This window comes from Musca vetustissima, unplaced genomic scaffold (genome assembly GCF_032173495.1).
Source record: "Musca vetustissima isolate MV318-11 ecotype Yass unplaced genomic scaffold, APGP_CSIRO_Mvet_v1 utg13025, whole genome shotgun sequence".
Classification (NCBI taxonomy): Eukaryota; Metazoa; Arthropoda; class Insecta; order Diptera; family Muscidae; genus Musca; species Musca vetustissima.
In genome coordinates this window covers 53,625-67,311 of record NW_026876622.1, presented here as the reverse complement: position 1 = coordinate 67,311, position 13,687 = coordinate 53,625, and the positions used below count along the sequence as shown (strand labels likewise).

General features: G+C 37.4%; 1 protein-coding gene across 1 annotated transcript; it reads left to right on the top strand.

Annotated features, from left to right (window-relative positions):
- The first annotated feature begins 7,159 nt into the window (after positions 1 to 7,159).
- On the top strand, positions 7,160 to 13,687 carry LOC133321170 (uncharacterized). The gene is made up of 3 exons (XM_061530263.1): positions 7,160 to 7,171; positions 13,122 to 13,283; positions 13,355 to 13,687. Exons 1-3 carry the CDS (start codon positions 7,160 to 7,162, stop codon positions 13,685 to 13,687), a joined length of 507 nt encoding a protein of 168 aa, XP_061386247.1.

The window sequence follows — 13,687 nt, the reverse complement described above, 5'->3', positions numbered from 1 at the left end:
AAAGGCTTGAATTTTTTATAGAATATTTTTTCACGGACCATAAAAACTGTCTAAAAATTCCAGCAGATTATAACTCTTTTATAACCTATAATAAAACCCCATTACATTTTAACACCTAACCTTTTCAGTCTGAAGTGGAAGTCAAATTAGCAAATATTTAAACTTTAATAACCGAGATTTTTGTATGCGTCAGTAGGTTCGTGTTTTACCTCACCGATTTGCTAATAAAACAAAAAACAATATTCAAATAAGATAATAAGTCAGTCCCATGCGTACTACTGCTGATGGTGCTACGTGCGTGTATTTCACTGTTACATTACCTTAGAAATTTGCGATGTTTATCATGGCAAAATTCTAGGAACATAGACAATACCCGGACATATACTTAAGCGAATAATATTTACAAAATAACAAATTCTTCCATAATGACACACTAAACGCAAAGATAAGAGTGAATCATAATTGCGTGAAATGGAGGTAAGAAAATACTGGGATTAACATTTTTATCAGATGTTCTCATTTTCTCCAACAACTATTTATAGTTCTGCGAGGAATGATATTTATATACTAGGAAAAATATTTAAAAAATCCATGCCTTAGATAGGCCTAAGAAAAAAATATTTAAAAATCCCCTCCTTATACAAAAAAATTAATTAAAAAATCCACGCCTCATATAGGCCTAGAAAAAAATTATTTTAAAAATCCACGCCTCATATAGGCCTAGAAAAAAATTGTTTTAAAAATCCACGCCTTATATAGTCCCAGAAAAAAATTATTTTAAAAATCCACGCCTTATATAGGCCTAGAAAAAAATTATTTTAAAAATCCACGCCTTATATAGGCCTAGAAAAAAATTATTTTAAAAATCCACGCCTTATATAGGCCTAGAAAAAAATTATTTTAAAAATCCACGCCTTATATAGGCCTAGAAAAAAATTATTTTAAAAATCCACGCCTTATATAGGCCTAGAAAAAAATATTTAAAAAATCCACGCCTTATATAGGCCTAGAAAAAAATATTTAAAAAATCCACGCCTTATATAGGCCTAGGAAAAAATGATTTAAAAATATTTGAAATAAATGCAGCGGACACGTTTGTTGTGTTCAGTTCAAACGTTTATTACAAAAGGTAAAGAAAATGATATGACACAAACACAATATGAATGTCAAAGCCTACTAGGTGTAAATATTTGGTTTGGCTACAAAGTGTATTCTCTGCAGGTTTATTTTCAACACTTCCCCACAAACCAAATATCATAATTATTCAATTTTTTAAGTTCATTAATTCTACAAATTTCTTATGTTTAACTTTTTGCAAATTTTTAGTGCATATATCCGCAATCATTTCTTTAGGGTATCATGTTCAACTTGCATTGCTTTCTTCAATTAGTTCGATTTTCCACAATTCATGGCGTCTTCGGGAGTTTGAGGTACAAATTCTAGTTCATTAGATAATCCATTAACACATTGAATTGCTTCTTAAGTCTACCTCTAATTCCATCTCGTATTGGTTTTCCACGACCTATTCTCTTCTCTCCTCGATTTACAATTCCTTTTAAATCATTATTTTTCTCACCAATTTGTTGAAATGTTACCTCGTTCTCTTCTGTACTCACACTATTCTCTTCGGCGGTGTTAACATTATCTTGTTCATCTTTAATTCCAGCAGAATCCGTATTAATTTCGGGCAAATCTGAACCTTGTTCGTTTTTTTATCTAAAAACATATAATATGAATTCTTATCTTCGAATCTTGTCCCGTTTTGAACACTGCTGGCATTTTGAAGACCATTTTCATCAAATATTACGTCACGCCTCTCAGTACTTCTATCGTATAAGCGATATGCCTTTGCAACAAATGAATAGCCAATCATTATATATTGCTTTCCCTTAGGATCAAATTTCACGCTCCTTCCTTTATTCAAAGCTACAGCACATGCACCAAATACTTTGAGATGACTAACCTTTGGCTTTCTCCTAAACGACACTTCGTAAAGAGTTTTCTCAAATATAACCTTTGTTGGAAATCGATTCCACAAATACACCGCAGTTAAAGCAGCATCTGCACACAGATTTTGAGGAAGATTTGCATGAACCAACATGGAATGAGCCATCTTCACAATAATGCGATTAGCTCTTTCTGCTACCCCATTATGTTGTGGAGTATAGGCCACCGTGAGTTGCCGTACTATTCCCTGATCTTGTGGATGTGCATCAAACTGATTATTTATATAATCACGTCCATTAACGTCCATAGCATCTTAATTTTCTTTCCAGTTTGGCGATCGACTTCTTGCTTAAATACCTTGAACTTTTCCAAAAACCTCGCTCTTTGCTTTCATACAATAGACAAAAACACGACGGGATTTGTCATCAATAAAAGTGACTAAATATCTGGATCCTCCGGCGCGGTGTTCCGACGACCTTGGAAAAGGAGCCACATGTATTTTGTTCAACATTCACATCTTTAACTCGCTTTGACAATTTCATGCCATTTACCAGACATTTCCTGCTCATCTCATCAATATCATTGAAGTTCAGATGCCCATATCTGTAGTGCCATAAAATATCTTTGTTACATGCTGCATTCAAACGATGATCACTTTTCTTGTTCACCACAAACATAGTATCTTCTTTCCTTGCTTTTAAGATGACAAAACCATCAGCGTCCTTCATTTGCACGCCATGTAAAAGTGACAAGTGATGTATATCCTTTCTCGACTGCCTTACTTATTGAGATAAAATTACCGTGAAGATCCAGTGCATACAGAACGTCTTTTAACCGAACTTCCCACTGCGCTTTTATAACAACTTCACCTTTTCCAATTGCATTTATGAATGTATTACCAGCCAAATATATTTTCTCATTACACTATTCAAATTCTGTAAACAAATTACGACTGTTGCTCATGTGCAATGTTGCACCACTGTCTACAGGGTTGCCCATATTCGACGGACCCATCTGGCAACGCCATAACTTTTGACAGAGATGTCACATCACTTAATGACATACCACGTTTGAAGCGTCAGCCCAAGCAGATTTTTATAATGAACCAATACACGCCACGCGAGCGCTCTGAAATAGTTGAAATTTACATTCAACAGAAGAAGTCAGTTGTGAATACTCAACGTGCTTTTAAAACATTAACAAATGGGAGAAGTGCGCCTTCTAAGAACACCATTAAGCGTTTATACGAAAAATGTTCGACTGGTAAGGCTCTTTCTAATCCGAAGAGGCCATATAAAAGTCGACCAAGGCGATCGGCAGAGAATATCGCTGCCGTACGAGCCAGTGTTGAGATGTCCCCAAGAACATACCAAAAACGCCGCTCTCAGCAGTTGGACATGGCTCGGTCCACTTTACAACGGATTATTTGCATTTGTTCCCGTACAAAATTCAATTGACGCAAAGAATGTTGCCTGCGGACAAGCCTCATCGATTGAAATGGGCCCAAAGAATCATCGAAATGGCCGAAGATGACGAGCAATTTTGGAACAAAATGATCATGTCCGATGAAGCCCATTTCACATTGAATGGGACCGTAAATAAGCAAAATTGCCGTTTTTACGCCACTGAAAATCCTTAGGAGATTCAATAAGTGCCTCTTCATGACGAAAAAGTCACAGTTTGGTGCGGTTTTAGTGCGAAAACGGTCATTTTCTTCCAAAATGAAAATGGCCATGCTGTTGGTCATCATGTCGCGTTATCGCGACATGATGACCAATTTTGTGATGCCAATTATTCGTCGAAAGCGTATGAGGCAGTTCTGGTTTCAACAAAACGGCGCTCCACCGCACACAAGTCACATAACAATTGATTTTCTGAAGATGTCGAAAAGTGGTGATTTAGACTGGCCACCGCGTTCGCCCGATTTGACGCCGCCTGACTTCTTCTTTTGGGGATATTTGAAGTCAAAGGTTTACGTTAACAAGCCAAGGACCGTAGAAGAGGTCAAGGACAACATTCGTGAAGAAATACCCGCTATTCCGGCCTAAATGTTGGCAAAAACGATGGAAAATGCAGAAAAAGGGCACAAGGACCGTAGCAGAGCTCAAGGACAATATTCGTGAAGAAATAGCCGCTATTCCGGCCGAAATGTTAGCAAAAACGATGGAAAATGCAGCAAAAACGCCAGAGGTGGCCATTTGAGAGATATCATAAACAAATCTACTTGGAACAAATTAAATGATTAACATTGCCAACCGCCAAATTTTTATTTTTTTCTTCGATTAAAAAAAAAACATGGGTTCGTCGGATGTGGGCAACCCTGTATATACCAAACCTCGCTCTTAAATCCGCCAGATGCTGTCAACATTGCACTTGAACGTTTCTGTTCCACTTTGTTTTCTCTGCAATATCGAGCAATGTTTCCTTTTCTTCCACAAACATAGCACTTTCCCGAAAAATCCTTGTTGAACTCCGAACTTTCCTTCTTGGCGAATACTTTCATCTGTTGAGAGCTTGCCAATGCCTGCTGTATATAATCAGTTTCCAATGTAGTATTCGTATTTGCACGACGTTCACCTTCTTCTAGTAACGTCAATTTTAAAGCATGGAACTTCGGCAATATGTCTCGAGTCGCCATTGCAATAATAAAATTCTCCCAACTCGATGGCAAACTCGACAGAAGAATAATAACTATGAGTTCATCCTGCAGCTCTATTGCTATGTCGGCCAACTTTTCTACGATGTTTTCAAAATTTTCCACATACGAAGCCATCGCTTCCATGTCGACGCCTTATATAGGCCAAGGAAAAATGATTTCAAAAAAAAATATATGCCTTATATAGGGAGTAAAAAATTAATTATAAATTCAAGACCCACTTAGTTATAGATTTTTTTTCAGAAATCTTTTAATTTTGTCCTTTTCCTTTTTTTTTGTTTTTTTTTCATTCTTCTTCATTGAGAATCAATAAATTATAATTTTTAATATTTTTTAAAAATACATTTTCTTTTGTATATGTAGTTGTTGTTGTCTTTTTATTATTATTATTATTTAATCTAGTGATTAACATTTTTGACACAAGTGGGTGATTCAACACCTCCAGCATATATATATAGATTTGTTATCATAACAAAATATGTATTCAAATGACCACTATTTAGCATTTCAAAATTTTTAATATCTCCATTAAGAATAATTAATGGCATTTTAAATTGTTGCCAAAACCAAAAAAAAAAAAAATATCAAAGAGATGTGTCAAGCAACCGCGTCACAATCACAAATTTTCATTGTTATTTTCTCTTCTTTTTTTCCATTTTTTAAAAATATATTTTTTGTTTTATTTCAAATTCCGAGCATAACGAAGGACACCCATGATTTTCCAAATGTTAGGAAAAAATCAACAAACTTTAATAAAAAATAACAACACAAAAGATAAACAAAAACAAGATCATGTTTATTACCCCACAATCAGATGAGTTGGACGGACATCCAACATAAATGGATATCCCCGCGTTAACACCACGAACAATATGTTACGTGAACGTACGAACGACCAAACGATGCGTAACGAACGAACGATCTGACGAACAACAACCGTAATAACACCAACCAACCGAACGAGAACCGTACCCGTCGCTATCTAATGCACGATTGAAGTAAAGTGTTTGCTGCGGAATGCTTGTGCCGAGTTTTGTGTTGTGTCCGAAGAAGCTCTTCCGCATCTGTCAACCCTTCTTTTTCCAATTGGCGGCGGATGAGAGTCTCTGTCTCCTCACACTCTCGCTAACTGTTATCCATTTAATGTGAGCTCTCACTCGTGACAATATGCTAACAGCTTGTTCCGTTCGGTTCGTTCATTGCCTCCAAATTAATTGTTGTTAATTGTTATAGAAGAAGTGGGTGAGTTGGGCCGGGACAAACACACACACTCGCACATGTGTGTATGTTCGATTGTGTGTCTGAATTGAATTGGAAATAAACTGAAATCCATCAATGAATTTATTTGAATTAAATATTCTGTGACAATTTTCGAGAATTGGGTAAATTTATTTGCCTTTATACGGGGGAGAGAGAGAGGGAGATAGAGATTATGTAAAAATGTGCGTTAGTCGCTTTGCAAGAACTCATAAATAAAATCGGCAAATTTAAAAAGGAATAGCGACCAAATATATGGCGAAGCGACGGCAAACTTTGAAAACATTTTGGGGAGTGTTACGAAATTAATTCAATATTAGTTGTGAGTCATATCCTATTTTTCAAGGAGCAAATAAGGCGTGGATTTTTTAAATAATTTTTTCCTAGGCCTATACAAGGCGTGAAATTAAATTCAGAAATCAAATTGATCATGCTGTGATCGACGGAAGGCATTCATTCAGTGTATTAGACGTCCGATCGATCCGAGGAGCGAATATCGATTCGGACCACTACCTTGTAGCAGCCAATGTTCGCACTCGTCTCAATGTTGCAGTAAAGGTGCGATCTAAGACAACACGGAAACTCGACGTCGAAAAACTGTAAACACGACAGGTAGCCAAGGCCTACTCTGCTCAACTTACCCAACTGCTTGACAAAAGCACTTCTTCTCCCGATAATAGTATAGAAGCACAATGGCAAAGAATTGCCCACTGCCTACAAACTGCCGCAAAAGCAACACTTGGGTACCAAAGGCCACCATCAAGAAACCCATGGTACGATCAGGAGTGTCGTAATGCCACTGATGGGAAAAACGCAGACAGTAGCAACACGTAATGTGATAAAGAATTATCGCAAGAAAAGAAGAGAGGAAAAGCGTGTTTTCAGCAAAAAGAACAAAGAACAAGAAAAACGTGAGCGTGAGCAAATCGAGATGGAGTCAGAAGTCAGAAAGAGGTCCGAAAATTTTACCAACGGGTAAGACACCAAACCGAAGGTTTTGGTGCACGCACATCCTCCTGTAGAGATGTAGAAGGAAACCTGGTGACAGATACAGACAACGTGTCGATCATCTGGAAGGAGCATTTTGAAAAGCTTCTGGTAGCAAATAGTGGCGGTGGAGAAGATACCCCAAAACAAATCAGAGATGATGGTATAGAGTGTATACCACCTAGCCAAGATCAGGTCATAAAAGCAATTAATCGGCTCAAGAACAATAAATAGTTCGGCTGGTAACACGTCGGCCCCTGCGAGTTGCCAGCCGAACTATTCAAGATTGGTGGTCAGATGCTGGTAAGGATCATGCACCAGTTGGTTAGTACAATTTGGCAAGCAGAATACATGCCCACTGACTGGAACCTTAGCCTCCTGTGTCCCGTGCACAAAAAAGGAGACAAGACGATATGTGCCAACTATAGCGGAATTAATCTTTTTCCCATCGCATATAAAGTGCTATCCAGTGTGCTCTGTGAACGACTGAAGCCAATGGTCAATGACATTATTGGACCATACCAATGCGGCTTCAGACCTGGCAATTCGTCATTGACAAGATTTTCACTCTGCGCCAAATCCTGGAAAAGACCCACGAAAGACACATCGACACATACCACCTATTCGTTGCCCTATCCGTTCAGAGGTGTTTAAAGTCATGTCTACGCTCGGCATTCCTGCAAAATTAATACGGCTATGCACTATAACTTTAAGTGACACAAGATCAGCAGTTCAAATCGGAAAGGACCTATTGGAGCCCTTCAATACCGAACGAGTATTTAGACAAGGTGACAGTTTGTCGTGTGATCTTTTTAATATCCTGCTGGAAAAGGTCATACGAGACACAAAGGTGAACAGAAATGACACTCTGTTACTCGCCTACGCGCGATGACATCCATATAATTTGTCGAACATTGCGAGCGGTAACAGCCACCTTTGAGTAAATTGAGAAGGAGTCTGCGAAAGCGGGTCTGGCAGACTCAACGCGCAAGACGTCCAGTAGACTCGGAACAACCGTGGAACTTGAGAACTACAGCTTCGAGGTAGTCAAAGATTTTATATACCTTGGTACCGCCATAAATAAAACGAATGACACCAGTTTTGAAATTCGGAGAAGGATTGTAATGGTCAACAGATGCTACTATGGTCTAAGTAAGCAGTTTTGAAACAAGGCCACCACCCGCCAGATCAAACTCACACTTTACAAGACGCTAATACTACCCGTTCTGTTATATGGATTTGAAGGATAGGTACTTGCGCATGCAGATGAGGCAGCACTTGAGGTGTTTGAAAGAAAAATTCTCCGAAAGATCTACGGGTCGATCTGCGTCGACGGTGAATATCGGCGTCGAATGAACCACAAGCTCTACAATTTATACGTGGACATCAACATAGTCAGTCGTATTGAGCTGCAGCTGTGCGAGTGTTAAGAAATTAATTAAATATTAGGTCTGAGTCATATCCTAAATTTCAAGGCCTATATAAGGCGTGGAATTTTAAAGAATATTTTTTAAATAATTTTTCCCTCGGCCTGGATTTTTTAAAAAAGACTTTTTCTAGGCCTATATAAGACGAGGATATTTTGAAGAAGACTTTTTCTAGGCCTATATAAGGCGTGGTTTTTTTATAGAACACTTTTTCTAGGCCTATATAAGGCGTGGATTTTTTAAAGAACACTTTTTCTAGGCCTATATAAGGCGTGGATTTTTTAAAGAACACTTTTTCTAGGCCTATATAAGGCGTGGATTTTTTAAAGAACACTTTTCCTAGGCGTGGATTTTTTCAAGAAGACTTTTTCTAGGCCTATATAAGGCGTGAATTTTTTAAAAGAAGACTTTTCCTAGGCGTGGATTTTTTCAAGAAGACTTTTTCTAGGCCTATATAAGGCGTGAATTTTTTAAAAGAAGACTTTTTCTAGGCCTATGTAAGGCGTGGAGTTTTTAAACATTACTTTTTCAAGGCCTATCCAAGGCGTGGATTTTTTACAGAAGACATTTTCTAGGCCTATATAAGGCGTGGATTTTTTAAAGAAGACATTTTCTAGGCCTATATAAGGCGTGGATTTTTTAAAGAAGACTTTTTCTAGGCCTATAACATCATTTCATTAATTCTTGTATGTTATTCAATTTTCAAATTAAGACATCACATGCCTCTCATTGTCATTGTCACGCTGCCATAAAAACTGACATTATTTTGAACTAAAAAAATATTGAGATTTTTTCTAGAATAAAATAATAACTTTTTTTGTTTTCTCATCATATGATCAAATTATGAAATAATAAATAATGTATATGAAAAAGGGTAGTTTCAGAACAAAGCCCTCATGTCTTTTGTTTCATTTCCGCCATGGTTAAATATTAACAATTCTATGATTGATGGTGGCGGTGGTGTTGGTCCAATTGAAGATCACATTTCCCCCGATTTTTATTACCACAAACAACAACCGCCGATACACGAATATTTACAATTAGACACTATTTTTTATTACCCAAAATATTAAACAAAATTTAATAAAGGGAGACCAAAAAACGAAATATAATAAATTACATAACAATAAGCCCTTTACATAATCAAAAACTATAAAAATTGGAAAATAATTGTTGTTTTTATTATAAATAACAATTAAATAATTGTTAATAATCGGGTTTTGATTACATTGAAATGGCAATAAAACGTAAATTTGGTGGAGGGATAAAAAAAATAATTGTAACAAACTGATTTCAAGGCCTTCGGATCGGTACAGAGATTGATCAGAACAATAATAACTACCATCATCATCATCGTCGTGATGGTGACCTTTGAATTAAATGACAATGAACCCTTCTATTTCGATTTGATTAACCCCCCTGCTACCTTACTCCCTCTTCTACACACTCCTAAAGTAAACACACACACACATTCTGCAGTGATTGGAAATTTTGAAATATGGAGACAACTTTTCCCAACGAAATAAATTTCCAAGGTTATTGAAAACACATTGTCTGTCTTCGATGTTTTGATCACAAATCACCCCCTTTTTTGTCGTGTGCAATGCCTGATGCGCACTCAATCGGTGGAAGGGGCCAGGGGTTCAAAGAGTTCAAAGCCAAATCAATGAACAGAACAAAACTCTTTCACCAAATCATTGATGAAGAAAGAATAGGGGGAGAGGGGAGGATGGGGTTATTGCATTATTTGTTTGTGTCTCCAGCTCCCTGTTGTCTGTTCCCCCTCCTCTGTTTTAATTACTCTATTATTTATTTTTATTGTCGAATTTAGAAGAATTTGATGTCCAAGCACCCCATCTCTCTCTCTGTGGCAGCAGGCAGAAAGTGTGGCTGTACCCTCAACCCATCAAAAAAAGTATGTGGACATCTTTCATCAGCATCAGAGTACCTAAAAGTAATGGTCTCAACAATGATGACTTCGATGACTGAATGCCGATGATGATGCCGCTGACGATCGTCATCATCATTGTCACCATTGATGATCAAATCCCAGACAGCTTTATAAGCTTTTGTCTCAGTGCAATCATTTGTTATTTCAATTAATTTTAGTTCCGCTGTCTGTTTGCCGATTTTTGTTCTTCTACTATTCTATGGAAGTCGATCAGTCACCCAGTTTCGGCACCAATAATTGTCACATTATTTAAGTGGTCATTGAAAAAAGAGAGTAAATTTTGGGACTATTGTGAAATGTTTGCCATAAAAAAAATTAACAATGACTACCACTATGATTAAGACAGTTTAGTCAGAATCAAGGTTATGGACCTATGAATTAGTCATATGAGCCTAGACTTGAAAAATCTACATAAAAATAAAAATCCACGCCTTATATAAGGTCAAGAAAAAAATTATTTAAAAAATTCAAGCCTTATATAGGCCAATAAAAAAAAATATTTAAAAAAATTTACATCTTATCTGGGTCTAGGATTTAAAAATTTTACGCCTTATATGAAAAACATATTTAAACAATCCACGCTGGCTTGTTACAGAACTTTCGTTCCATAAGCCGAGCTTAAAAAAAATTTCCAAGCGCGTCGGTCTTGTGCGCATCTCCTCGAGTTTGGTCTTTCCATCTAATTTGTGGCCTTCCCCTTCTACGGGAGCCATTAGTAGGCTCGCATATAAAACTATGCCTTTTTAGGTGGGACATTCTCATACATTCGCACAACATGGTCTAGCCACTTTAGTCGCTGCTGCTCAATACGACTGACTATATCGATATCCGCGTATAAATTGTAAAGCTCGTGGTTCATTCGACGCCGATATTCACCGTCGACGCAGATCGGCCCATAGATCTTTCGGAGAATTTTTCTTTCAGACACCACATCTGCTTGCGCAATTACCTATGCTTCAGATCCATATAACAGCAGTGGTAGTATCAGCGTCTTGTAAAGTGTGAGTTTGGTCTGGCGTGAGGTGGCCTTGCTTTAAAGTTGCTTACCATAGTAGCATTTGGTGGCCATCACAATCCTTCTCCGGATTTCAAAACTGATGTCATTAGTTTTATTTATGGCGGTGCCAAGGTATACAAAATCTTTGACTACCTCGAAGCTGTAGTTCTCAAGTTCCACAGTTGGTCCGAGTCTACTGGACGTCTTGATACCAACAGCTTGGTCTTCTCGCTGTTTACTGCCAGACCCACTTTGGCAGACTCCTTCTCAATTTGTTCAAAGGTGGCTGTTACCGCTCTCAATGTTCGACCCATTATATTGATGTCATCGGCGTAGGCGAGTAACATGCGTTGTTTGGTGTAAAGAGTACCATTTCTGTTCACCTTTGCCTGTCGTATGACCTTTTCCAGCAGGATGTTAAATAGGTGACATGTCAAACTATCACCTTGTCTGAATAATTGTTCGGTATTAAAGGGCTCGGAGAGGTCCTTTCCGACGTTAACTTCTGATCTTGTGCCACTTAAAGTTATCCTGCATAGCCGTATTAATTTTGCAGGAATGCCGAACGTAGACATGGCTTTAAACACCTCTGAACGAATAGGGCTGTCGAATGCGGCTTTATAGTCGACGAATACTTGGAATGTGTCGATGTGTTTTTTGTGGGTCTTTTCCAGGATTTGGCGCAGAGTGAAAATCTGGTCAATGGTAGATTTGCCAGGTCTGAAGCCGCATTGGTATGGTCAAATAATGTCGTTGATCATTGGCTTCAGTCGTTCACACAGCACGCTGGATAGCACTTTATATGCGATGGGAAGGAGACTTATTCCTCTATACTTGGCACATATCGTCTTGTCTCCTTTTTTGTGCACGGGACACATGATTCTGAGGTTACAATCATTGGGCATGCATTCCTCTAGCCAAATTGTACTAATCAGCTGTTGCATGCTCCTTGCCAGCATCCGACCACCAGTTTTGAATAGTCCGGCTTATAACCCATCGGCTCCAGCTGCTTTGTTGTTCTTGAGGCGATTGATTGCTAGTCTGACTTCATCTTGGCTAGGGGGTATACTCTCTATACCATCATCTCTTATTGGTTCTGGGGTATCTTCTTCACAGCCAGTATTTGATACCAGAAGCTTTTAAAATGCTCCTTCCAGATCCTCAGCACGCTGTCTGTATCTGTCACCAGGTTTCCTTCTTAATCTCTACAGGAGGATGTGCCTGCACCAAAGCCTTGGTGTTTTACCCGTAGAATTTTCGGACTTCATTCTGACTCCTGTACATCTCGGAAAAAAATTATTTAAAAAATCCACGCCTATTGGTGGTCTCGGAAAAAAATATTTAAAAAATCCACGCCTATTGGTGGTCTCGGAAAAAAATTATTTAAAAAATCCACGCCTATTGGTGGTGTCGGAAAAAATTTTTTTAAAAAATTCCCGCCTATTGAAGAGTCTCGCAAAAAAAATTATTTAAAAAATCCACGCCTTATTTAAAATTGTTTAAATTCTACTGAACCTTCTATGAATGTTTCGTGTGAAATGCATGTAAAATATGAATTTAATTGTCCTGTTTAATACTTCCGACCATACTGATAATCAATTTAGATGTTGTCACATTGCTTATCAATCTTGTTTAATGAGGTGCATGCATAGTTTTTTAAATTGCTATAATTAATTTATATATTTTGCGAATATATAAATACATCCCATTTGGATTGAAAAACAAATAAAAATGTTTCAAAATAAAATCGGAAAGATGAAAATACTTTTATTTATTATATTTTATTACATAACCACTACCGAGGGATTCGGATATATGGTAAGCAACTCAATTCCAAATATGACATCCTTGAAGCTCAATATTTTTTCATTTTATTTTTATTTATTTGCCTCCTCCTAGAAAACCTGGACAGCTGAAGTTAAATCTGTTGATGTCTTCTCATCCAATCCGGAATTAATGAATTTCGTTGATTTTAAAGTGGAACGTATTGAACGTGGCATCTATGGATTTTCGGGAAATATTGTTTTTAATTTTGACATTGCAGAAGGAGATTCGAATGAGGTGGGTATTTTTATATGCCAGAAATTAAAATTATTTGATTTTATATTTCGAATTGTTCACCATACTTACAGATGGAATCGCAAATATATTTCAGTTCCAATGGCAAGGATAATTATCGTAAAACACCTTTTCATATCTATCGTCAGCATGACTATAAAATTTTGGCTACATTCTATAAAGATGTGGCAATGGAGGAGTTCAAGACCTGTTCAAATATGCCGCAATTTGAGGGCGAATTTGTGCCACCCCTTGCCAAGGATACCTATTATATGGATAAATGTCAATTCGATATGAGTGGTTTTCCAAATCATCTTCAAGATGGATTTTATAAAATCGAAGTGACGGGATTTGGTGATGTGGATTGGTCCATGGTGTTTGTCTTCAAAGTTGAGAGGGATATTTGA